General features: G+C 40.5%; 1 protein-coding gene across 2 annotated transcripts in view; it reads right to left on the reverse strand.

Annotated features, from left to right (window-relative positions):
* Positions 1-982: 982 nt before the first annotated feature.
* PLCL2 (phospholipase C like 2) overlaps positions 983-27,199 on the reverse strand; it is a 189,344-nt gene continuing 163,127 nt past the window's right edge. The window contains exons 6-7 of one of the 2 annotated variants that reach the window (XM_073333540.1): positions 18,902-19,011; positions 983-1,953 (exon numbers count right to left, since the gene is read on the reverse strand). In XM_073333540.1, coding sequence (XP_073189641.1) covers positions 1,774-1,953; positions 18,902-19,011 — 290 coding nt within the window. In that variant the 3' untranslated portion in view covers positions 983-1,773. Of the gene's footprint in view, positions 1,954-18,901; positions 19,012-27,199 lie in introns of those variants that run through there. The other variant, XM_073333541.1, reaches the window with a different exon arrangement.

The following is a 27,199-nucleotide window of genomic DNA, read 5'->3' on the forward strand; positions in this document are numbered from 1 at the left end:
CTTTGTTGACTTGTGGTCGTATTTAAGGGTGATACACATTATAGTGATGTTTCCTAAAGCTACTAGCTTTCTGCTTGAATCAAAAGTTGTCAGTAAACACGCACTGCAAGTAGGTTATTGAAGTTTCTGCTAAATATTTGTTTACAGTGAAATTGCCCTTGTACATTTGTAGCCCAGTTCATTCCTCATTCCCACTTAGTTTGTGAAAAATACATCAGGGATGCATTTGGCCCATGCAGACTAATTTGGTATTAACTACAACTAAGAACTGGAATCAGAGATCTCACAGTTGACAGCCTTGGGAAAGATCACTTAAAGAGCAATGAGGACTATGGGCCATATTCTTACATCTTTATATGGCAGTCAATGGAAGTTTTGCCTAAGTAGGAGCACAATATTTTGGGCTTGCAGTATATGATCTGCTCACTGGGAGTTGAGCAGCAATCAGCGTCTAATCTGTACAGAATGTCATTTAGAAAAGCAACTTCAAAGGGTACTACATGGAGTGCATTCAACTTTTTTAATTACTAAAGATTATCGTGTAATCAGATCCAGGCAGGCGAATTGCTATCTGTAGGGAGAGCTCCATTAAAGTCAACAAGATTCTGTGTAAATGCAGAGGTCCACTCACACAGCTTTCATTGCAGAATCAGGGCCTTGGTTTGGTATAAGTGAAACCTCAGTGTGGTGTAAAGTGCCACTCAAGGATTCAATAAAATCCCCCCTGCTGAATAGAAACTGCATTTTAATCTTATTTTTCTTTGAAAATAGTGCACTGTGTGATGATACACTGCACTTTATTGTTAAATCAGAAGCCCAAATAGATGACTCTAGGTTTGTCTAACAATTTTATGAGTACATTAGTTACTGTACCTTTATCTAAAATAAATAACAGAAACAGGTTTCTGACAAACCTCATAACTGAGATATCACCTACTATGTATAGAAGAAAATATTTTTAAACTGAAAAATAAAGTTAAAGTTTAGTTAAAAGCTTTACTTGCATGGGAGTGATATCACAAAACTTGCTTTTAATGTGAACACTTCACTTCACAGAATGAAAAATTATTTACAACACTTTACTTGCAGTTTGGTCACTTCTACATTAGCTATACACATTTGCTGAAGTTCATAGGTATGTATCTTCTTCAGACCTAGGCTATATCAGACTGATTGCACATTTTCCTTTCACACAATGGCTGTCCTATAGTGCACTGAAGAGTCAGTGAGCACTGTCTAGTTACATTCTCCTTTTTATTTATGGCTCAACAAGAAAAAAAAATTCCCCTTCAAACCCAAATACCCTCAAGTGTCTAAAATAAAATCCACATTTTTTAGGGAATGTGTAATTCATTTTATTGACCTGATTTTCATAAGTTAGGTGCACAATTGCATACCTATGTATTACAAACAATTACTGAATTTTGCACAAAAATCAAGGAATTGCACACCTAATTATTTTGAAAATCAAGCACAGTCACAGTCTAACCTAGGAATCCACCTCCCCTTTTCAGCACACGTTACTGAATTATGATATATTTTACAAATATACATTTTGGCCAGCAAGATAATTTCCATGTTAAACAATCTCATTGCCGTCACACGCAGAATTGCAACGTACATTCACAGTTTTAATAGATTGTAATTAGCTTTTCCAGTTGTGCTTTAAAAACTCCAAATATAGTTTTCAATATTAAGTGCAAAGCAAATGTCCTGTGCAGCTACAATTGGTTGCAGAGTTATAAACTCCAGAATTATGAGCAGAAAGTTCCCTCATTCTCCAGTTTCATCACTTGACTTTTCAGGTATGGCCTCCAGGCTTCGACGGGGCTTTGAGACATCTGCATTTTCAGTGCCTGGTTTATTGAGTCCACATGAAAGAGCGGCATAATGGATTTGTTTCAGATTCTCCAATGTCTCATTTTTAGCATATTTTAGAAGATCAGCTTGTCCCTGTAAGAACAAATACAATTAGAACACACAATCAATAATAGGATTCTTTTCAGATTTATTGTACAGTTGCCCTGCTCATGAAGATCAAAACCAGATTACTGTGCGTTAGTAAGAAGCCATGCTGCTTGCTTTCTCTGGAGCCAACTGGATGTACAAACAAAAGAACAGAAACCCTCGCTACCCAACAGCTTTCAGTAACGGAATCTGCTACAGTTTTAACACAGGCTGTTTATTAATGCAGACAGATGTGAAGATTCATTTGTACACCTCACAGGGCAATTACGTGCTTTTGTTTTTTGTTTACCAGCAACTCTCTTCACTCAACATTACCCTGGTGATAAACCTAAATAAGGGCTAGCGTCAGAGAAAGCCCTTGTGAGAGGGGCAGAGAGGACTGAAAACTCAGCGGGGTTACATCTATGATGCTTCCAAGGAATTGTATTTCTCCTGCTGTACTAGGAGGAGCTTAAGGAGCTGCTCAGAGAAAGGGCAGGCCTAGAACTTCGACAGCAGGACCTGTCCTACAGAAATTGCTATGCCTCCCTTCCCTTGGTGGAGTTATGCGATTATTATCTAGGCTCTCCCTACTTGCAGCTGTGCTCAGGAAGAGCCAAAGAGGTGAACCACCATGAGTCAATGCTGCTACAAACAGCAACTCCTTCATATGCTATTTACATGCAGGAATCCATGGGCTGACCATGCTACAGAGAACAGCCTCTTCCCTGAGTCACCACTGCACATAGAAGACTTCACAGTACCCATGTAGAGAGACTCTTGGGGCAAAGGAGACTACATTTGCACTCTCTGGAGGGCCGCCCTTTGCGCGCAGAAGTAAAACAGGATAAGCCAGGTCTGAATAAGCATATGAGATCGGTATAGAACTTGCTAAAGAATGTTACGGTACTGACACCTACAACTGATGAAAAATATTTTCATATGGAATTAGAATGTACCAAATTATTTCTGTTTGAGCCACACAAATGGAAAACATTGCTGTATACAACAAATAAATAAATAAACAAACAAAAATCCTCCTTGGAATTGCAATTGGCAATGCATGTTCCACCTATGGGGAGACAAGTAACAGAAAGTTCAGCTACTGGTTTCAATAACGTTTTGATTCTTTCATCTGTTAAAGGAAACCAGGACTTTTTTTTTCCCCCCTAAACATGACAACCAAGAAAGTTAATTTAAAACATTCCGGTCGAATAAGTGAGTCATAGCGAGAATGCATCTGTCTCTAGCACAAGTTGTTATGTGGATTAGTTAGAATGCACTTTTAGAACTTTACAGAACTTTAACCAGGCTGTTTATTATAGGTTGTGCTGGTAGCTCGGCCTACAATTAAGCTTGCCTGACACTCCCCATTATGAGACTTTGCTGCTTACAACTATGTGAACCTTTAACTGTTTGCGCTGAAATTTTCCAAACTGCGTGTCAGCCTCAAGCTGATTTTTCTTCTGAAAAATTTCAGCCAAACAGTTCAGCCATTTCCAAGAACAAGATTACAGAAAAATGTGGGTTTTTTTGTCCATGTTAAAAAATTCTTGAGACCTTTTCTTTGAATGGCTCTCATGTTCAATATTTTAAAGCAAGGACTTGTAATTTGGCAGGGGGGTGGCCTTTGTATCAGGGATGTGCCTTTTGCTGTGAAAATATGCTCAAGTTTGGCCAAGTTATGAGCCTTTGAAAACTGAAGTTTGCCCATGCTCAGTAGAGATTTCAGCAGCTAAATTTCCAAAGAGTCTGTCATAGAATCATAGAATATCAGGGTTGGAAGGGACCCCAGAAGGTCATCTAGTCCAACCCCCTGCTCAAAGCAGGACCAATTCCCAGTTAGATCATCCCAGCCAGGGCTTTGTCAAGCCTGACCTTAAAAACCTCTAAGGAAGGAGATTCTACCACCTCCCTAGGTAACGCATTCCAGTGTTTCACCACCCTCTTAGTGAAAAAGTTTTTCCGAATATCCAATCTAAACCTCCCCCACTGCAACTTGAGACCATTACTCCTCGTTCTGTCATCTGCTACCATTGAGAACAGTCTAGAGCCATCCTCTTTGGAACCCCCTTTCAGGTAGGTGAAAGCAGCAATCAAATCCCCCCTCATTCTTCTCTTCTGCAGGCTAAACAATCCCAGCTCCCTCAGCCTCTCCTCATAACTCATGTGTTCCAGACCCCTAATCATTTTTGTTGCCCTTCGCTGGACTCTCTCCAATTTATCCACATCCTTCTTGAAGTGTGGGGCCCAAAACTGGACACAGTACTCCAGATGAGGCCTCACCAATATCGAATAGAGGGGAATGATCACGTCCCTCGATCTGCTCGCTATGCCCCTACTTATACATCCCAAAATGCCATTGGCCTTCTTGGCAACAAGGGCACACTGCTGACTCATATCCAGCTTCTCGTCCACTGTCACCCCTAGGTCCTTTTCCGCAGAACTGCTGCCTAGCCATTCGGTCCCTAGTCTGTAGCGGTGCATTGGGTTCTTCCGTCCTAAGTGCAGGACCCTGCACTTATCCTTATTGAACCTCATCAGATTTCTTTTGGCCCAATCCTCCAATTTGTCTAGGTCCTTCTGTATCCTATCCCTCCCCTCCAGCGTATCTACCACTCCTCCCAGTTTAGTATCATCCGCAAATTTGCTGAGAGTGCAATCCACACCATCCTCCAGATCATTTATGAAGATATTGAACAAAACCGGCCCCAGGACCGACCCTTGGGGCACTCCACTTGATACCGGCTGCCAACTAGACATGGAGCCATTGATCACTACCCGTTGAGCCCGACAATCTAGCCAGCTTTCTACCCACCTTATAGTGCATTCATCCAGCCCATACTTCCTTAACTTGCTGACAAGAATACTGTGGGAGACCGTGTCAAAAGCTTTGCTAAAGTCAAGAAACAATACATCCACTGCTTTCCCTTCATCCACAGAACCATCCACCTGTCCTCAGGGAGCATGCGCCTGCATATGGCTGTGCATGTTCTATCCAGCCCAGGGCTACAAGTGTGAAGCATGACTTTCTCTGTAATGGCTGCTCCCAGTTACTCTGGGCAGGGGTGGGGTGGGCCCTAGAACTACGAGCAGGGAGATGGTCTCTCCTGTGCTATTAATTACCATGCTTCTGCCCATGCCTCGTGGAGAAGGAAGCTGTCTGATTCAAATGTAGAGGGGACAAGAGCTGGACCAGGGGGAGAAAAGGAGTGGATTGGGACAAGGAGGCTGGCAGTGGGGGAAAGAGAATCTGGGACTGGGAGCCGGTGTGGTTGGGCAAGGAGACTGGGTGGGACTCTTTGGGAGAGGACACTGGGAGATGATGGAAGAAATGCAGTGGGGCTGGGAGATAGTTGGCTTATGGGGTGAACATTGAAATCAGACAAGGGGCTGGGGAGCAGAGGGACAACTGGGACTGACTGGACATAAAAACCAGGACTAAGACCTACTGGGGAGAGCTGAGAAAGCTGGGGTGCTGGGAGAGAGCAGGGGCTGGCTGGGAAAGAAGACTGGGGGCTGGGGTGGACAGGGTGACTGAGACAGGATGACAAGCCTGCAGAAGACGACTAGAACTGGGAGCGAGTGAGTGGGGCAGATGGGATGAGGACTCAAGAGAAGAGAAGAGACCTGGGAGTGGCTGGGCAAGAAGCCTGGGACTGGAAGTGGTGGGGGAGAAGAGGAGAGACTGGGGTCTCAGACAGCGAGCCTGGCCAGGGAGATTAGCAGTGGTTAGGCAAGGAGACTGGGCCGGTAAGTTAAGAAGAACAGTACTGGGGCAGGGAACCAGGGATGGGGAAGAGACAGGACTGGGACAAGTTGAAGGGAATGGTGCAGAATGGGTCAAGTTATTGGGGGGGGGGGGAGCAGTGGAATAGGCAGAAGAGTCTCTGCCCACTAGAGCACACTCCCATCCAGAGCCTGAAATGGAACCCAAGATTGCTGAGTCTCACTATTCCTTTGCTGTCTGCAAATATCTATGAAACCCATTGGGAAAAGCGTGCCTCTCTCCCTGCACCCCACTGCTAGTCCACACAGAGAATGACACCCTGCTATTGCTATCTGTTACTCCATTAACTCAAGTGGGAAAGGTCAATGCAGTGGATCTAAAGATTCTATCCCTGCTGATGAACCATGTGGTTGTCAATATGATGCCACAGGATGGAATTCCCCCCCCACCCAGTTTGCTTGTTTAAAAACCTAGGAAATTACACACAAACTCTGTTAAAAGTCCACTACTGAGATTAAAAAGTAAAGCACTTAAATGTTAAGAAATGCCAGAATTAGGATTAATTCTGCACCCTTAATTTCCCCACTGGTGCACAGGCAGTGTGACACAGTCTTTAATTACATGATCACTTACTGTTTTTCCACAGGACCAATTTTCAAAGCTTCATAATTCTTTCTAACGAATTCACCCCAGAACAATACAAGGCAATGTTCCTTGGTAAGGGCTATTACAATGACATATTTCCTTTCTTTGAGCCCTTCCATTTTGGCTTTGGGGATATTCAAGAAAAGGAAGCAAGACTTTTAAAAAAAATTCATAGATTAATTGATTCCAAAGCCAGAGAAGACCATTGTGACCATCTAATCTGACTTCTTGTAATAACACAGGGCTCCATTGAACTCCTTCCGTCCCCCCAAAAATGTTTGATAGTTGGCAAGTCCAAATAAGCCAAATAATAGCCTTTTCTGACAAATAAATCTAGCCTCTTCAGCTTCTTTTCCTTTAGCACTGCTCTCTTCTGTCTTGCCTTCTTGTTGGCCACCATGATAACCAGAGTGGTTGTAAAATATTCCATATCTCCAGATGGAACTTGATATTTTCTGTCCACCTTCCTGGATGTGGCAGCAATTGTAGCTGGGGTCTGCTATAGTGATTGGGCTGAATCCATTATTGCTTCATTTATAGGCCAGGATGCCATCCCAGAGCAGTAGATTGCAAAATATTCACTAGTTTGTGGGTGGGCTCCTGCACCTCCTCCAATGGTAGCTGGAGTGCCGTTGTTGTTTTTTCCCAGAGGTCTTGGAACTCCTTAAAGTCATCTAATTGTGGGGCCCTGTGGAGAAACACTGCTTCACCCAGAGATGATAAAGCAACTGGTCTTGAGGAATCTATTGAGGAAGGGCTTGTTTCCTCTTGTTCCTCCTTATGACTACAAGAGACTTGAGTTGGTGGAGGTTCGGGTGCTGCTTGAGTTACTAAAAAAAATGAATGAAGGAGCTGTAAGCACTTATGGTTGCTCTGAGTAGTCTTGCTTCTCGTGAGATGACCAAGGTGCCCAACAGGGCCACAGGGGCATAGAAGTACAGTCCTTGAGGTCCTGGGGTGAGGAACCAGGTTCCTGGGAGTGTTGAGGGCCCCTGGAACTCCTAAGGTAAAGGGTGGTGGTGATGCTCTCACTGAGTACACATGGCTGTTCATGCTTGTGATCATCACCTGAGGTAACTGAGGATGCTGAGGAGAATGAATACTCTAGATCCATCACAGATGCTGTGGATCTGGGTGTTGCTGGCAATCACACTGAAGTACTTGATGCCATATTCAAGAGTCTCAGCACAGTCAGGGTGAGTTAGGTTGAAAGGAGTGAAAGTTCTTGTGGGATTGGAAGGTCTCGATAAATCTGGCTGGTGCTGGTACATGCATCCCAGGGTGGCTGGTCTAATCAGTGCTGGAGTTCAACCCTTGACCATGCCTAGCCTCATGACAGCGCTGACTTTGCTACCAGTGCTTGGGTAAAGTGTATTTTTCCGCACTGGTATTTCATTCATATAGGCCAGGGGCTCTCAAACTTTTTTTGCTGGGCCCCCCTTTGAAAATATTTGTGACAACACCCCCCCCACATACACACAAAAAAGGTGATAGCAAATTACTGTACATAATCATAGGAGCATACGTGTGGTACTGCCACCCTTACTTCTGAGCTACTGCTGGCGTTGGTGCTGCCTTCAGACCTGGGTGGCCGGAGTGCGGTACTGCTCTACCCACCCCTACCTCTCACAACCCCCTGACAATAGCCTTGCAACCTCCTTTTGGATTGAGATCCCCAGTTTGAGAAACACTGATATAGACAGAACTATTCCGAAAACTTTCCGAACAATCTGTAATCAGGAAGTGGCAAAGCTTCAAAAAATGTCTCCCAAAAGGTAGAAGTTTCAAAAAATTCTTAATGACTGGAAGATAGGGGAGTAGTGTGACAGAATGGAAAGAGTCATGCAATCTCACCTACAACACTTACTGAAGTAACAGCAAAACGCAGTAATAAGGACCTTAATAAAATTAAACTAAAAAGCTCCTTTGTATGGATTCAAAGATTTGTCTTCTCAATCTAGAACTCAACAGTTGGCCTAATACAGTAATTCATTTGTTACAGGTTAAATGTCTCAACGACTAGACAAAAGCCCAATCCTATAAGCCCTCTAAGTGAGGAACTACTAGGAAATGCAGGACTGATCCTCCACTCCTTATATGTTGTTACAGAAGACCCCAATTTCTTAACACACTATTTGATCCTGATTCACAAAGTGAAGTACTATTATATACAATTGATTGCCAGCTAGAATATATGTATGCTCTGAAAATCTGTGCTGCAAAACCAAGATGGATGCAAAACCCATGCATTCCAAAATTAATGCAAACCTAACCGATGGCTCAAACAAGAATGAGATGCACACACCATAATCCAGAATGAGTTAAAGGAAAACAACATTCAAGGAAACAAAGCAATCAGCTACGCCAACAGTAACCTGATCTTTAAAGGCAACTCAATCCTGGAGCCTGAAGCAATTCCAAAACTAAACCCAGATGCTGTTTGTTGGCTGTATGGTGATGTCAGTTCTACCAGCCTTTCACCTCTGAAGAGTTGCCTTCAAATCTGGGTTAGGTCAAAACTAAATGAGCTTAATTCTCTGAATCTACTCTCCACTGGAAAACTGTCCACATAACCAAGATTTACTACCACCAAATCTGACATGATTGGGAACCAGTCTGGGGATGGGAACAGTAATGGGTTTGCATGTCACAATTAAGGCGAATTGCGAGGAAGCTGCCGTCCTGGACTGTAACCACTGCTGTCCACTAAAGAAAGGAACAACAGAATAAAGCACAGTATTCTATTTCATATACAGAATACTGCTGCTAATCCAAAACCCTGTTATCTGAACCTCCACATTATCAAAAAGGAGTACTAGTGGCACCTTAGAGACTAACACATTTATTTGAGCATAAGCTTTCGTGAGCTACAGCTCTCCTCATCGGATGCTTACGCTCAAATAAATGTGTTAGTCTCTAAGGTGCCACTAGTACTCCTTTTCTTTTTTGCGAATACAGACTAACACAACTGCTACTCTGAATCCACATTATCAGAATCCCTTAGCATGAGATAGATGAGATATCTGCCTCTACAGCATGTATCTCATGCTGGGGAACAAGGAAGAGATTTGGATAATGCAGAGGTTTGGTTAAAAGAGCAACCTGCCCAACCCAGCTAGGACAGTGAGGAGGAGGAGCCCTTGGCCAGGGGGAGGTCACCCTGATGCTGAATGGGTCCTGTGGCAGTGCAGGGAGTCCTTTTGCAGGCCACACTGTCAAAGGGAGTAAGTGCGTGGGGCTGTGACAGAGGAGCTGCAGAGGGCTCCCTGCACTTCTGCAGGGCTGTGGACACTCAATCCCTGCAGACGCTAGCCGGGGGTCTCTGCTCTGCCTTGTCAGGACCGCAACCTCACCCTCGCACCATGTACCTGCAGGCATTGGCTGTCACCTGCTCTGCGGCAGCACATGGAGCCCTTTGCAGCTCTGCTGTCACAGGAGTGAGTGAGAAGGGACAGCAAAGATCCCCAACCAGGACTGTGAGGAGGACAATGACGAACTCCCGGCTGTTGGTGAAGCCACTCCCAATTATCCGAATAAAATGCATGTTACGAGCATAACTGGGAGTATATTGTACAGTAGACATTCATTCGTAGCAACATATCGGTGCCCTTTCGCTATGTTGCTCCTATGTGGCTGTAGCTGTTACGGGGCATGTCGACAATTCACAGTAGGGACAGTGTTCCTGTGGGAAATGTAAGAGCAACCACGACTTATGAGCAACAAGGTGTTGCTGCAAACGAGCATCTACTGTATTAACATTTGTTCATATGTCACAAAATGAATTTAGTACAGTATTGCTTTGTGGCCCATCATGTAGTACTTGCTTTAAAGGACATCAAACTCCAACAATGATATTCATTTATAAACTGTTAAAAAAAGAGGACATGAGTTAATATGCAATATCAATTACATTTCTTTAACGAATTTAAATTCTCATTTGCCTGTATTCTACCCTAGAAGAGCAACTTCATCAGCATGGAAAAGCTTGTGCTTTGCTTTGATATTTTCAGGTATGAGCTGTAATGTCAGATCTGAATAGAAACTGAAAGGTAATTAAAAAAGAAAAGGGTTTTGCGTTTATCATCTCCCTACATCTGTGAAATGAGATGTTGGCTTTGATCCAATGTGACAACAACAAGTAGAATGTCTCAACAGTTTTACATTTGCTTTACTCTGTATCTTCTCCTGAAGCTTGACTTTTTTTGTCACAGATTCTACAGTACCATATGACTGTCACTATTATTACTGTATATTTTACTTTTAAAATGACTTGTTGGCCAGAAACTAAAAAGGAAGTAGGAATGTAAAGAAATGGAAGGGCAGACACCACAATGTGGAACAGCACTGAGCCACCAGACTGGCTGGCTCAATAGGGGTGCTCCGATGTATGTAGTCTGTCTAAAGGGCAGCAGTATTTGAATAAGAAAAGGGTTGGCACTGGCATCTTGATAAAATGCAGTTCATCTTGACTTGTGTGTGTGTATATGCGTTGGTTACATTGTGCATCTTTTCTCTAGTGCAGGTATTTGTGCTGCTTCTAGTACATGGTTGTGCAGGTTCTTACACGTCCTCCTTTCCAACAGAACAGTAAATTTTAGGCCACTTAGGGGCCATCTCCAAATAATCACCATTGTTGATTGTAGGTTGGGATGATTATGGGGTGTAGGGCATGGAATTGATGGTAAACTCCACAGTTTTTGGCCATCTGAGAGAAAAAGCATCAAATCATCAGTCACCTGTGCTGATGTGACTTAGTCTGAGGACAGCCCCTTCCTCTGAATGAGAAATGGTTGGTGTAGGTGCCACAAGGTAGGTCTTGGAACTGGTGCTACCACGTATTCTGTCTTTGACCATCTGGGGGAGACCAGCTATGTGTCCTTTTTCCAGGTCAAAGAGTTCAGAAGGAGTGGTCATCACGAGCAATTCTTGTGTTTAGGTACGTTTTGTTGCATCATATTTTAAAACGTTGCAGTCTTGGAGCCATTTTGAATAAACAAGGAGTTCATGCTGGCATTTGGGTGGGGTCTCAACAATTGACAAAGGGTAATTTTGTAAGTATATTTATAAATAGTATTTAGGTACAGTACCTGCCTTATTGTTTCATTGATTACAAATGCTTTGCACTGTATGGTCTCACATTCATTAAGTGAAATTTGTACCCATTGTGCTCAAATTAGCAATAATGAAGAGAAGCACTCTTCACCACACACACATACTCCAGGATTGTCTGCACCACAAAAAAACTGCAAGTTTGAACACAGTTTGTCAATACCTGGGAGCTAACCCACGTTCAGTACCAGTTAAACTACTCCTAGTGCTGCTGCTCATTGTCAAGATTTTTTTTTGTAGTGTAGACAAGCTCCATGTGAAGAACATCTGAGATATATTTGACAAACAGAAACTCTAAATTTATGGGTGAAATCATTCTGTGGTTTAGAAAATTGTTGACATTCTGTGATAATGGGTTGTGAACCCAAGTAATGGTGACTGAAACCAGTTTCCATCCTACTTGTACTTTAACAGTAGCTTAACATCAGAAGAACTTTCGTGTTTAATATTTAAAAAGGATGTTTAATATTGACATTACAAAGTTCTTCTGGTTATTAAATTTTCATGTTTAATCCCTTTAAGGCTTTCCTGGACTTTGACTGGGGACTATTTATGAAACCATCTGGGACAACCTTTAAATACATCCAGACTTTCCATTTTGTGCCTCAGTAAAGCCAAAGAACACTTGCCAAGGCCATGCGAGCAGTCTGCAGGAGCTGAGGGCTGTGGAAGCAATGTTCTGAGCTGGACAAGAACGAGTCCACTTCTATCAGTAACTCCTTGGTATACCATGGATGAATTTGGCCATATAATTACAGATTAGGAAGCCTTGGGTATAGTGGTTATAATATGTATTCAATTCAAAGGCTGACTGTTTAATAGAGAAATTATCAATTTATTTTATTATTTTATCCAATTTTCCACTATGTCAGCTGGAGTTCAATTGTACCAATTAAAGAGAATCAATATCTATAACTTGAGGGTGAAATACAGCTTAATTTGTTTAAAAATTACATCAGCTGTGTCCTACGGTCCTGACCTTTCCCTATGAAGGAGCTAAGATTGACGCTTGATTTTCAGCATGAGGATATTTTTGTAGAGTTGTTCAGATTAACTTGACTTTGCTTTATTATAAGAGGTTATGCTTTTTGCTTAAAAGAAGCAGGCTGATTTCGAATAGCCATGGGGAAATACAGAGCAAATAAAATGAACCTGTATTGTTTATTTTTCCTTCCTGATGCATAAAGATAGCCTCAAAAGGTATGTCAATACTTCAGGGGCTGGAGGGACAGTCCACAGCAACGGTTCTTAATATATAAAAAGTGCTTTCCCCATAGGGTAATGATCATACCTGTCATAAATATAAAGGGAAGGGTAAACACCTTTAAAATCCCTCCTGGCCAGAGGAAAAACCCTTTCACCTGTAAAGGGTTAAAAAGCTAGGAAAACCTCGCTGGCACCTGACCAAAATGACCAATGAGGAGACAAGATACTTTCAAAAGCTGGGGGGAGGGAGAAACAAAGGGTCTCGGTCTCTGTCTGTCTGATGCTTTTGCCGGGGACAGAACAGGAATGGAGTCTTAGAATTTAAGTAATCTAGCTAGATATGCGTTAGATTATGATTTCTTTAAATGGCTGAGAAAATAAGCTGTGCTGAAAGGAATGGATATTCCTGTCTTTGTGTGTTTTTGTAACTTAAGGTTTTGCCTAGATGGATTCTCTGTGTTTTGACTCTAATTACCCTGTAAGGTATTTACCATCCTGATTTTACAGAGGTGATTCTTTTTGCTTCTATTAAAATTCTTCTTTTCAGAAACTGAATGCTTTTTCATTGTTCTTAAGATCCAAGGGTTTGGGTCTGTGGTCACCTATGCAAATTGGTGAGGATTTTTACCAAACCTTCCCCAGGAAGTGGGGTACAAGGGTTAGGAGGATTTTTGGGGGGGAAAGACGTTTCCAAACAACTGTTTCCCAGTAACCGGTTAAACGTTTGGTGGTGGCAGCGAAAGTCCAAGGGCAAAGGGTAAAATAGTTTGTACCTTGGGGAAGTTTTAACCTAAGCTGGTAAAAGTAAGCTTAGGAGGTTTTCATGCAGGTCCCCACATCTGTACCCTAGAGTTCAGAGTGGGGAAGGAACCTTGACATACCACACACACATTATGGGGTATGGACACTGCAATTAGTGGGTGTACTGAAAGGAACTCCCTGCATCCTCTCCAGTGTCAGTTGTTCCTATTGGACCCTAAATTTATGATTTAGTACTTTGACCATTACACTCAAAACCTTGAACTACATGTAGTTCCTTCCTAATATAAAGTCACAATATACACCTTCATGACCACAGCTCACACTACATGCACTACAGTCATTATTGAACCTCCATTTAGTATGGAATTAGAGCACTTCTAAGAGTGAATTAAAATCATATTACCTAATTGATCCTGCCCTTAGAGGTGAAGAAAACAATATCAAACTTCAGTGGCATTAAACTAGTTAAAATATCTACATTATAAATATAATATACAAATAGAAAGGTCAATCTTTTTTTTTCCAAAAAAGAGACACCTCACAGAAAGATTGTAAGTGTAAAGTAATAATGGCAAAGAACTTTAATATCCTCTGATAAAAGGTGGTTTATACACATGATTATTATTATTGTATATGAAGTTTCTGAAGTTAGTAAGAATATCTATTGGTTTTAAAGTTCATAAGAATGTCACTTGTTTTTCAAACTTCTCATTAGGATGAATAATTAGAAAATGCCCTTTTTAGTATATGGTAGTGGTGGAAGGGGCAGATTTTGCAATGTTCCTGTGAGTACACAATAAATATAAATGAAACTAGAAACCAACCCATCACTGAAGGAGAAAGAAACCCACACAAATGTTTGCTTGCCAGCAATATGCAAAACAAGACTAGTAGATTTAAAATTAATTATGAGGTCAATGCCGATCTTAGAGTAACTTTAGAATTAACTGCTAGTGTCCAAAACAAAGTATCTGGACTTTTATTATTTGCAGGTCACTTTTACGAACGTGAACTTGTCTTTTCCTTTACCACCATATGAAAACCAAAGACATACTATACAGTGTCTTGCTGCACCCCCACAGTCAGTGAGCACCTGGGTCTCTTCACCTTTAAAGATGTACAGTGGATTTTTCACAAAGATACCCACATGCATTATTTTTAAATTATTTTGAGGAGCTCCACAATATTGTACCCTTCACAACACAAGCTCATTACGCTCATATAACAAAAATATATTTAGAGGAAGAAATAATTACCCACAGTCTATCCCGTTTTCCAGTTTTGGCAAAAGAATTGACATTTGTACCTGACATGTCTAGAGAGTTAGAAAAGAAAACGCTAATATCTGAACTGTGATGGTTCTTAAAAGTTTTTCTTTGGAGCGGGGTGGGAGCAGGTTGAATGCACTCAGAAGTTTAAAATCTCTAACTTCCTTTTTTTTTTTTTTTGCTTTTTAATTTAAACACCAAAACTTTTCAAATAATAAAAATATATAACCACATTTCACAAGACTGCCTCGAGATTTAGAATACTAATTATTTCACTGTTCTTCAATTAAGTATTATAGATAGATCTATATCAAATTCCAAGCAGCTCTGTTCTCACCACAAAACTGTAATTCATGGATCAATGGGAAAAGGAGCTGAATGAATATGTACATGCTGGAGGCCTGGGAATCAGTTGTGCTAGAAGCCAAAAATGCTTCCCTGTGTCATTAACAGAAGTGCAATACAAACTACCTATCAGGATATATTTTACACCAGCATGAATAATCCCTATATATCCCAGTACACCAGATTTATACTGGATAAACTGTGCACAAAATGGGCTAGTATTCTAAAAGAATGAGTTTTTCAAGGAAATGCATGCACATAAATCCAAATCCTGCATCCGATGTGACACCCAAGTAATTAAATGCTGTCCCCAGTAAGTCAATGGAAACTTTGCCATTGACTTTAATTGGGTCAGGATGACACCCAGCACACTTAATGCAAAGGAAACTGGCTGGGCTGAATCCTTGTGTGAGGTTGAATCAACAGATCATAATTGCTGGAACCTTGGAAAAATGACCCCGGTTTCTGGCTGCTCAGACAACCAGTCTGGTTGTGCCTGAACGTGCTGTATCTCAGCCCCACAACTTTTTTAGGCAGAACAAACACACTTTATATCGTTTTTGTTCAGCTATTCAAAATTTGGCATGTGCTGACCAAATCCTAGCTGTAAATGTGCCTAACAATTTAGGTCTAATTTTTCAGAAGTGTCTAGAGATTCTGGGTGTTCATTTTGAAACAATTTAAATTTAACTATGTTCTGAGCACCTCTCTGAAAATTAAACCCCTATCTCTAAAATGTTTCCACCTGGGCACCCAAAAATGGAATCACTAGTCACTTTTGACAGTCTTGGCCCTGGTTCGCACTGTTGTGAGGTGTACAACTTGCAACTAAAATAACCAAGACCTAGAATAACAGTTGTCTACACTGCTATTAGCTTAGAGACCCCTCATCCTTTTGATGGAGACAGGTGAAAAGGACTAATCTATGTACGGAAAACACTGAGGTCACTAAATTAGTCTGTTCCTAAACAGATGAAGTATTTAAATTTGAAAAATCCTAGAACTTTCTTTAATATTATGAAAACACTATAAACAGTTGTAGTCAGTCACATGTTGGCCATATCTGGGTCCCCAGCATACTGAGCCCTACTTATCTGTATCTTTTTACTCTAGTATTTTTCTATTTTGATATTTCTCTTCTGATCACTGTAATATTGAATGATGTGCTGGACTCCTCTGCTATAAGGTAAAGTATTTTCATTTATTTCTGTAACCAACGGTGTTTCTGTGATTTGAGAGCTATTTTTTCGTCTTTTATTTTTTGTTCTCTTCTCTGTAGAAGCCTCCTATTTATGTGTAGAGACACCAACAGATCTTTTGGGTAAGAGAAGTCTGGAATGAGGGCAATATCTTGACTTCCATGAGAATTAACTCAATGACATATTAATATATTTTCTATCTCTAACTACTAGGAACTGATAGCACTTTGCTATTGTTTGAAAAGATGTACTCACTAAAAATGAGCAAATCAGAGTTCCCATATAAATACAGACTATAATCCAAGGTATCACTTAAGCTTTCTTCTGTTATGGCCTATTATTGGATTGGATTTAACATATACGTTTATTTCTTTTTTTCTGAATAAAAATGTGCTGCTGAATAAAAGAAAATGCTGCGTAAATTTAATTTTACTTTGCATGTGTGCTCTCATCTAAGCCTCTCTATTCAGAGAACAACAACAACCTGGGTTGAAACGACCTCTACTATTTAAGACGTTATGTACTTCAGTCAATTGACCTATTGATCATAGTTTTTCCAAGCCATATAAAGTTGGCTTTAATTTTTAAGCCTCTCTCACAGAGCACCCTCTCAAGTGGCATGGTACTGTATCATGACAGTACCACATTTAGGGGCATCAGATTTTTTTTACGCCTTACTCTGAAGTATCTGAGACTGGTTCAAGTGTATGACTGAGACCTGGATTACCAGAGTGCAAGATGAGAAAGACCTATCTGTCTTTCATCTTCCCCATCTGCAAAATGGGGAGGGATAATAATAATTAAAGGGCTGCTGTGATTGTCTAATATTTGTAAAGCACTTTTCAATAATGTTTTACATCTTCAGTGTGGTATATCTCCATCATCATTTGCCACACACAGAGACAAGATATTGACGGGATGGCTCATTGGTCTGTTTTGCCATAGCATTTTCTATGGCACAAGTGGTACCCTTCTGCAGATGGGAGTTCAGTGTGGGAGGAACATTAAAGAGTTTTGTCCCCTGAGAAGGAAGAGCCTGCCACCTCCCAACCTTGTTGGTCCCAAGGGAATGGCATGTGAGGGTGACAGGCCTTCAGTACCGTGAGTGGTCAGGTCTACCATACTGCTCCTCTGCCTCCCACCCCCAACCCTAACATCATGGCTCCTGCGGACATTGGGATGCCATTGACCAGACGCTGCAATTACAGAAAACTCCCTATACTCTGAATAGGATGCAGACATGAAGTCTAAGTTATTGTTGCTTCAGGCAGTATTAAATTAGGTAGGAATTGCTAGCTGATCTCTGATGCTCAGGAAAGAAAAGTGCAGCAAATAACAACTCCTTCCCCTCATGCCCCCCACAATGTTGGACCATGATCCCCCAATGCATCCAGAGTCCTAAGACATAGGGGAATGATGCTTCAGTTCCTCCTTCACCCAAGATCCACCAGATCTAGCAGAAGCTGCAGGACAATCTGGCCTCTTTAGCTTTAAACAGAACTTGGAATCTTACCGACAGAATTTATTAGCTGTGAATGCTCTAATGAATCTAACCTATTTTTGTTTCTCCCTAGAGTTGGGCTCAAAGAGGACTTTTGCCATCTTAAATACTCTGAAAAGCACAGCCCAGCATCTGTCGGCTGAAATGGATAGCAAGTGTGGGAGAACAACCTGTTGGTGATGGTTTTGTATGTAATGTTTTTTCTATAATGGGTATAACAACATGAGTGTGGGGAGAAGAACTAAGCTGAGAAGGGGGTAGAAGGAAAATTTATTTTCAACAATTAAGAGGGTTTAAAAACTATGCATTAGAGGGAGAAAGAAATGAAACAATTTTTGTAATTAAAATAGATTTTACAGTTTAATGTAGGGATGAGGTACTCAGCTGGACAGGGGACTGGGAATCTATTAAATTTAAATAGAAAACTATTTAAATTGAGGCTGGAAGGACTGAATTGGAGAAATTAAGGGAGACAGCTGTGATAACTATCAAACTATTTTACTCTACTGTGCAGAAAGATTGTAGATGACAAATATGAAAACCATTCTGCATTTTAACTATTTGAGGTGTCCATTTGAAAACTGTTTATACTATATCACTTCATGTTCAGTCAAAATTTAAGCAATAGGTGCGTAAGAAAAAGCAGAGGGAATTTCTAAATCAAACATACTCAGTTACTCAAATCAGAAGTATTAATACATTTATGTATACATCATTAAGCACTATTCATTATAGATTATGAAAGATCAACACTTGTATTTACTTCCTTTCTTGATCTGCATTTATCTCGATACTGCTTCTCCTTTTCAAATCATTGAATAGATTTTAAACAACTGCATAGCCTCTTCAGAGCCCTATTTATTCCATAGAAATCAATAATCATTGTCCTATATGGATATTCAGGACCACAGGGGACCCTGTTAACATTAAAAGGTTTTACAAAGAACATATCAAAAACTAAACCAAACAAAAAACCCCAAAGAAATTACAATGGTAAAATTCAGTGTATTTGTCTAAATTCATGTTGACAGCCTGCTACTCTTTCAGGATACTTGAGCTAATTTATAATGATAGTAAAAAATGAAATCACATCACACAGTGACCACTAATTAGCTACACAAGACAATATAGTTATAAGACCAAGTGTGAATGGAATAAATAACATAATTGCCAGCACCAGAGACATTACCTTTAAAATTGTAATATTCCAGGTAAAACTCTCTACTGCTTTTTGTAGTTTCCTTTCTTTTAAGCCTTCCTTTGCTCCTATATTGTGCAGGTTTTCATGGAACTCCATTGCTGTGGAGGGTGAAAAAGATGAATTTAATATCTTTGTATTTACTCTGAATTTTCATGATGGTAGAGTTAGATTTCTAGAAACATTTCATATAAATAGCTTCCTGGAACTGCTGTCAAAAGCTTTGATAAATCTGAACTGGAATAAGGCAAAGATGAGAGACTGAAAAGAAAGTCATAATGAAAAAACAAATTGAAGGACGAGTGAAAAATCTGCACATTTTTATTCTATACTGGCAAATGTTCATGTTTTGAGTCATACAGACGTAACCAACATGTCAATGTACATTTATTCTCTAAGAAAAAGGTAGCATGTTGTAAGTTATTATTAGGTTATATAAAAACATTACCATCTTTACTATACAAAAAGCCACAGTACCTGCAATCAAATTCATTGTACTATATACAAAGGTCTTTTTGTGAGTTGCTGTAATATGGAAACAGTAACGTCATGAAATGTTATCCTCTGACAAATGTACTTTGCACCTTGGTCTTTTTTGTATTAAATCTAGATAATGGATAATTTGACAAAACCATAGCATTGTTTATACCAATGGACAGATGGAACTTTGCTTTAAGAAACGTAACTTACGTCCTACATCGCTGTTGTTTCAAGTCATATATGGTAAATTTAGAATAAAAACACTGATACCTTCTTCATACAAGGACAGAATTGACACCCTCATGTGCCCAGGCAGTGCAGCTAGTATGGTTCTGCTGCACAAAGGAAGGCAGGATGCAGGGTGGCACTCCATCTATGGCTATGTCTACACCATGAGCTAGGGTTTGATTCCTCTGCTTGTGTACACATACTTGCACTAGTTTGATGTCAAGTAATTGTCTCATTGCCACACTGTAGCCCTAGGTTGGGGATTGAGGTCCATACCTCTAAATTCCCTGACTCAGAAGATGTGGTCCATAATGTACAATACTGTAGTAATGTCTTGCAATAACATACAGATATGAACAAGACACACATTTTTCCTTAATCCCATACCCCCTCGTGTCTCTACATGTCAGATTTATGGTTTTTGTGTTTAGATTTCTTTTTCTGTCTTGGGAAAACTAAGCATTTTACCTGTTCATAACAGTCACATGTCAAACCCAGGTACATTAAAAAAGTTGAATCCCAAAGCCAACATCTTTTTTTAAATTTTTTTTAAAAGCTTCACAAATTGATTAAAAATATAATAAATGCAAAAATGACCACTTTGTCATTTGAAACTGACTGCAAGGAAAACTGAAATAGTGAATTCCTTACCTGAATTAAACTAATGTATCATTTTTATTTAAAAACATTAACTTCCTCATAACTCCTACTCAGTCTCTAGAGTGCAGCCTCAATTAAACCATTCATTACACATTTGCCCAGCACAGATTATCAACCAGGTGAAAAATTAAAATTCATTCATCCATAGTATTTATTTCCTGTCCAAATAATCAGTTTAACAATATGACTAGGGATAGATTTGTAGACCCACAGCTACAATGTCCAAGTCCTACTACAGCCATGAAAATATAACTTTTCTTATGTGCAGTTGGAGACCTCTGAATATATTTTCCCAGATCCACAGTTTTTGATACACAGTGCTGCATTCAGCATCTGAGTCAGCAGTGTGCCCTTGTTGCCAAGAAGGCCAATGGCATTTTGGGATGTATAAGTAGGGGCATAGCGAGCAGATCGAGGGACGTGATCGTTCCCCTCTATTCGACATTGGTGAGGCCTCATCTGGAGTACTGTGTCCAGTTTTGGGCCCCACACTTCAAGAAGGATGTGGATAAATTGGAGAGAGTCCAGCGAAGGGCAACAAAAATGATTAGGGGACTGGAACACATGAGTTATGAGGAGAGGCTGAGGGAGCTGGGATTGTTTAGCCTGCAGAAGAGAAGAATGAGGGGGGATTTGATAGCTGCTTTCAACTACCTGAAAGGGGGTTCCAAAGAGGATGGCTCTAGACTGTTCTCAATGGTAGCAGATGACAGAACGAGGAGTAATGGTCTCAAGTTGCAGTGGGGGAGGTTTAGATTGGATATTAGGAAAAACTTTTTCACTAAGAGGGTGGTGAAACACTGGAATGCGTTACCTAGGGAGGTGGTAGAATCTCCTTCCTTAGAGGTTTTTAAGGTCAGGCTTGACAAAGCCCTGGCTGGGATGATTTAACTGGGAATTGGTCCTGCTTTGAGCAGGGGGTTGGACTAGATGACCTTCTGGGGTCCCTTCCAACCCTGATATTCTATGATTCTATGATTCTATGATCTTAGCAGGAACGCAGGCCAATTCTACAGGAGATAGGTATACAGGCCCTGCCCCTTCATTTCATAACCATCTTCCCACCGGTAATAAATTCAAAGACAAGCAGGGAGGAAGGAATGCAAGTGCGGATGCAATACATTCAGGATGATGGGGTTCAGAGCATACACAAGTTTACTCAAGGTTGGATTGATGTTTGGGGATCAGGAAGGTAGCTTTAGGGCCAATTCTGCACTATGACTGAGGTGTGCTTGGATGTTTTGACCAGTGGCTGCTGCAGGGAACTGGTTGCAGGTCTCTAATCCTCAGTTGCCCACCCCACAATGGACTCTGTGGCAGTGGAGAGTCATGCATAGTGAGGCTCTGATTCGTCCTTCTCTCCCCACCATGTGTGCATGCTCACACCCAGAAAATCTTCGACAAGTACCCTCATTCCCCTACTCTTGGGATGGGAGTGGGCTGACCTAGGAGATGGCAGAGCCAGTGGAAAATTTCCCCAGGGAATTCTCCACTAATTATTTTCAGCTATTTTAATTGGCATTTTGTGTCATGTCAGCTTTGCAAAGTGGCTTCAGCAGCACAGAGACTATGGCCTTGAATTTTTACAATAAATTTGATTATTAACAAAGTTTGCTTTCCACTAGCTCAGGAAAAGACATGTTAGCTGCCAAGTAAACCTAGATTAAGACCAGGTGATGTGTCTCACCTTCATGAGCACCACCCTCCCCCCAAAACATTTTCAGAGGCAAAACAAAAATACCCAATCTTAAACCACTAATCTTAATTGAAATAGGATAACAAGTTTTAAAATAATTTAGTAAAATTAAATAATTTAATTTTCAATTAATTACTGGCAACTCTTTCTTTTAACATGTGTAGTCTTTGAGAAGCTCTAACACACTAGGAAAGGAGTATGGTGTAACTAATCTCACACTGTGACAATCAGTCCTCTGTATTGCTTTCATCCTATTACAGGATCAACAAGAACTAACATTAGCATTATTTTTATATCTTCAAACCATGGCTTTATCTGTTACAGCTTCATTTTGGTTCAGGTCTGAATCAGTCCTTGAAACTTTTGCAAAAATGTTTTGCTCTTGGGAAAAATGTATATTTCAAAATGTTAGGAACTTTGCAACAAACAGATATTTCTGACTGAACGTACATAATAGATGCTGGTTTTTCCACAGGATTAATTGTGGCAGAATATTTTAAGGTCATTTACATAAAATCTGCTGTAACTCACACTGGATTATCAGCAGTACTACTCTGTTATATTAGTATTGAAAGTACTGGGCACTGACATTGCTATTGCCTGGAACACACTTTACCATTTGTATGGCCTCAAGCTGTTTGAAGGGAGAAAGATGAGTCCATGAATTGCCTCCATTTCCAGTTCTGTTGTTGTATAGTGAGGGGTGTGAAAGATGGTGTGGTGTTGCCTCTCCCTCCAGTCCCACAGCTGGAGAGAGAACTAAACTCAGTATAGGCATGGTTTTGCAAGGTACTAAGCATTATGGCCCAGATTCAGCAAACCATAGTCTCGTTGAGGTCAGTGTGCCTCTTCAAATGTTTAAAGTTGAGAGTGTGGTCAAGTACTTTTCTGGATCAAGACCAGAGAGTTCAGCACCTGGCCAGACTGAGCTCTATGTGAGTTGCAGAAGCCCCTAGTAAACAGGGCACCAAATGGCTGCTTGTTTTGCTTGTGCTTCTGTCTGGCCATTTCTTACATTACTACTAGCTAACAACTGATAACAAAAAGAGTAACAGATAAATGACTTTAAATTGATGTGGGGAAGACAGAGAAGGGAACTAAGGAGAAAAGAGATGGTTTCTCATCAAGAATTAAATGAAATGGGAAACATATTTGCACAAAATCATGTAAAAATCCCTTAAACTAATATATACTTGTAGTGAAAACTTATCTATAAAATTAAATACAGAATATATTAATTGGAGACACAGAAAACATTGTTTTTGCAGGATATAATTTCTTATTTTTTTACAAGTGCACGTTCAATTTTAGCTCTCATTAAGATGTATGAAATTAATCTAGAACTCAAGCAAGTTTAATTACTTTATTATTCTAAGATCATTAATATTTTGGACTGTCTGATTGATAACAGACACTAGACTACATTAAACCTGAATTATTAGATTTTTTCAGAGCTGTATTCCTGTATATACCATCTGTCTAATCCACAAAGCACAAGTTACCCATCTTTTCTAGCTTTGCTGACAGCTGTCAAAAATGGACAACAAGCTAATGTTTCTGAGAGATTATGAGGATTACATATGATACCCAAGAATGCTAAGGCAACTTTCAGCTGTTAATGATTCACTATGTTTGTGCAAGGAAAACCCCCAGCAAAATCTATAAACACACTGTTACTCTCAGAGAGGAAGAATATCTGGTTTTCTTCTTTGCTAGGACCAAACTTTTAGCTATGAGAAAATGCCACACTTAATTCAAGCTATACTACTTCTAAGAAGGAGGGTTTTTTTTCTTGATTTAGGCTATAACTCATTCCACGCTACAACTCTAATTCAGCACGATCAATGTAATTAGGGTCAAACTGAAACATTTAGACATTGGCCTGAATAGGAATAGGGAATAATGTGGAGCAAAACTGTCACACATGGAGCGATGATGTTTCAGCGTAGTACAATTTCACCCTGAGCAGCCAAGTGCATTTGGAATGATGCAATCTGCTTCGTTCAGTGCAGCTGGCTCATTGTGCGTGCTGGTAGGCCACTGCATCACTGCCTCCCTTGAGTCAATGGGCACCTCTGGAGGCACACATAAATAAGCAGTAAAACCATGACAGGCCTTTGCGTGGGCCATCCAAGGTTGGGTGAGAGGCTCCTTGCATTCCCCCCAATATCTTCAGCTGGGTTTGTGACGATTTATCTCTGAATGACTTTTTATAAACCTATTGTCATAGTATCTGGGCTTAACTGGTAAATTAAACACCACAATCCATTAATTAAAATGACTCACAATACAGTATAACACTTCCCAGAATGAAAGATAGCTATCATTATTAATAATTAAAAACAGCAATATAGCACTTCTGCAGAGCCAATCAGGTGCTGGACCAAGTGATATCTTAATTAAATACTTGACTGAAATGATGCATCTGAAGGTGCAAACTCTGGCTCCGGCAGACCACCAGAGGGAACTAGCACTCCAGGGATCCCAGTCATTACGATAGCACATAAAACGACATACAGGCCATAAAACAGCTAGATCCCAAACCATAGCAAACCTCATAAATTAAAACCAGAGGAGGTGAGAAACCAGGGCAGTTCCTGGAGCAGAGATGTAATATGCTCACATGGACCCACTACATTATTAGTGAACTTACTGCATTCAGTGATAACTGAAAGCTCTTTAGTGGTTCCTTATTATATTAACTATTTTAACAGCACCAAGAATAAACAGACTAATTTGAGCATGTTCAAACTTTTCTCGAAAGAGAATTATTTATCAAAAGAAATTATTATGAAAATGAGATCCTGCAGAACAGAATAGGTAGGGCCCTACCAAATTCATGGTCCATTTTGGTCAATTTTGCAGTCATAGGATTTTAAAAATTGTAAATTTCATTATTTCAGCTATTTAAATCTGAAATGTCAGGTTTTGTAATTGTAGGGGTCCTGACCCTAAGAGGAGTTGTAGGTGGGTAGCAAGGCTATTGTAGGGGGGGCTGTTACCCTTACTTCTGCGCAGCTGTTGGTGGCGCTGCCTTCAGAGCTGGGCAGCTGGAGAGCAGCGGCTGCTGGCCAGGAGCTCAGCTCTGAAGCCAGAGCTGCTGTCAGCAGTTGTGCGGAAGTAAGAATGGCATGGTATAGAATTGCCACCCTTACTTCTGCGCTGCTGCTGGTGGGGCGTAGCCTGCAAAGGTGGGTGGCCACCAGCTTCTGCTCTCCGGCCACCCAGTCCTGAAAGCAGTGCAGAAGTAAGGGTGGCAATACTGCGATCCCCCTAAAATAACCTTGCGCCCCCCCCCCCGCAACTCTCTTTTGGGTCAGGACCCCCAATTTGAGAAATGCTGGTCTCCCCTGTGAAACCTGTATAGTCTAGGGTAAAAGCACACAAAAGACCAGATTTCATGGTGGGAGACCAGATTTCACGGTCCGTGACGCATTTTTCATAGCTGTGAATTTGATAAGGCCCTAAGAATAGGTAATCTGAGGGTTTAAAAATATAACTTCTGATTCTCTTCTGGATTTTTGCTTGAAGAACCATGGCTATGGGTCTTCCGTGGCAGAAAGTCAGTCTGTGGGAGCTGCAGTAGTTTAAGTATCAGATAACCCCCTATTCCATCAAGGAATTAAGGGCTGGCCAACACAGCTCAAAAATGGTGACAGGTTTCAGAGTGGTAGCTGTGTTAGTCTGTATCAGCACAAAGAACAAGGAGTACTTGTGGCACCTTAGAGACTAACAAATGTATTTGGGCATAAGCTTTTGTGGGCTGAAACCCACTTCATCGGATGCATTCAGTAGAAAATACAGTAGGAAAATATATATACACAGAGAACATGAAAAAATGGGTGTTGCCATACCAACTGTAACAAGATCAATCAATTAAGGTGGGTGATCATCAGCAGGAGAAAAAAAACTTTTGTAGTGATAATCAGGATGGCCCATTTCCAACAGTTAACAAGAAGGTATGAGTAACAGTAGGGGAAAAAAATTAGCATGGGGAAATAGTTTTTACTTTGTTTAATGACCCATCCACTCCCAGTCTTATTCAAGCCTAATTTAATGGTGCCCAGTTTGCAAATTAATTCCAATTCCAAAACTGTATTTTTAAATGATAAAACATAAAAGGCAAACTGAATGATACAACTGGCTGGTAGGAATTTTGAGCCATCAGTTGTCAGAATAATTCATGGTTTAGAATTTAGGTTCACTTTCTGAAGTCTAAGCTGTAATAATTACAGTAACGGCTAACAATTCTCATCAGCTAGAAACAACTTATCAGGCAGGCAGATATAGAAGCCTGTAGAGTTATTAATTTGCAAATGAGACACCACACATTATTTATCATTATGCTGTTGCTTAATGTACCTAGAGCAGCAGACAAAATAAATTTCTTGTGCTGTCCAGTATATTAGGTATGTCAGCTGTGAAGTGCCAGTGTTCCATCCTCAGAATAACCAGTTCCATTTTGGGATATTTGTACCAGGCATAATAATTTACACCAGTGATGAGCATCAACCGAGGGTGCGTGTGCTGCCCCAATGGGTATCACTAAGGGAAAAATTTCCAGTGAATACGTGCCAGGCACGTGCACACAAAGAGCAGGCTTCACATGTGCAATCATCCAGAGAAGAAGTTTGGCTAGTATTTGATTTTAGACATGACAAATTTAACACTACAAACATTTAGACTGAGATTTTTCAAAGCTGCCTAAGAGATTTGGATACCCAATTTCCACTGAAAATAATAGGAACTGAGCATCAAAATCCTTTCAGTGGGGGCTTTGAAAGTTTCAGCCTTAAAGTTTAATGCAGCAGTACAGCATTGTTTGCAGTGAATTAAAATAATAATAATTGTATGAAATAAAACTTACAGTTCTCAGTCTTACTTACATGGAAAGCAAAACTCAAAGTTGGCAGTGAATCAAATAAAAAAATTATGTTTGGAATGATGGCTTTCTTTTCCACTTCAGAATCAACAGTATTGATTAATATAGTGATAGAGTTTTCTGCTCCAGTTGGTGATTCATGACCTTTTCTCTCTCCTCAAATCTCTAGAATGAACACAGCAAAACTCTTCCTCTAAACAGATTATTTTGTATGGTCAAAAGAACTTGAAACTGGATTTTCTTTAAGCAACCAACTCCAGCAAAATGCCAAGCACCAGTAATAGAGACGGCTAAGTGAAATTTTTATTCATGTGGCAAACAACTTGGAGGGATTCTACTGGAA

This window comes from Lepidochelys kempii, chromosome 2 (genome assembly GCF_965140265.1).
Source record: "Lepidochelys kempii isolate rLepKem1 chromosome 2, rLepKem1.hap2, whole genome shotgun sequence".
NCBI lineage: Eukaryota > Metazoa > Chordata > Testudines > Cheloniidae > Lepidochelys > Lepidochelys kempii.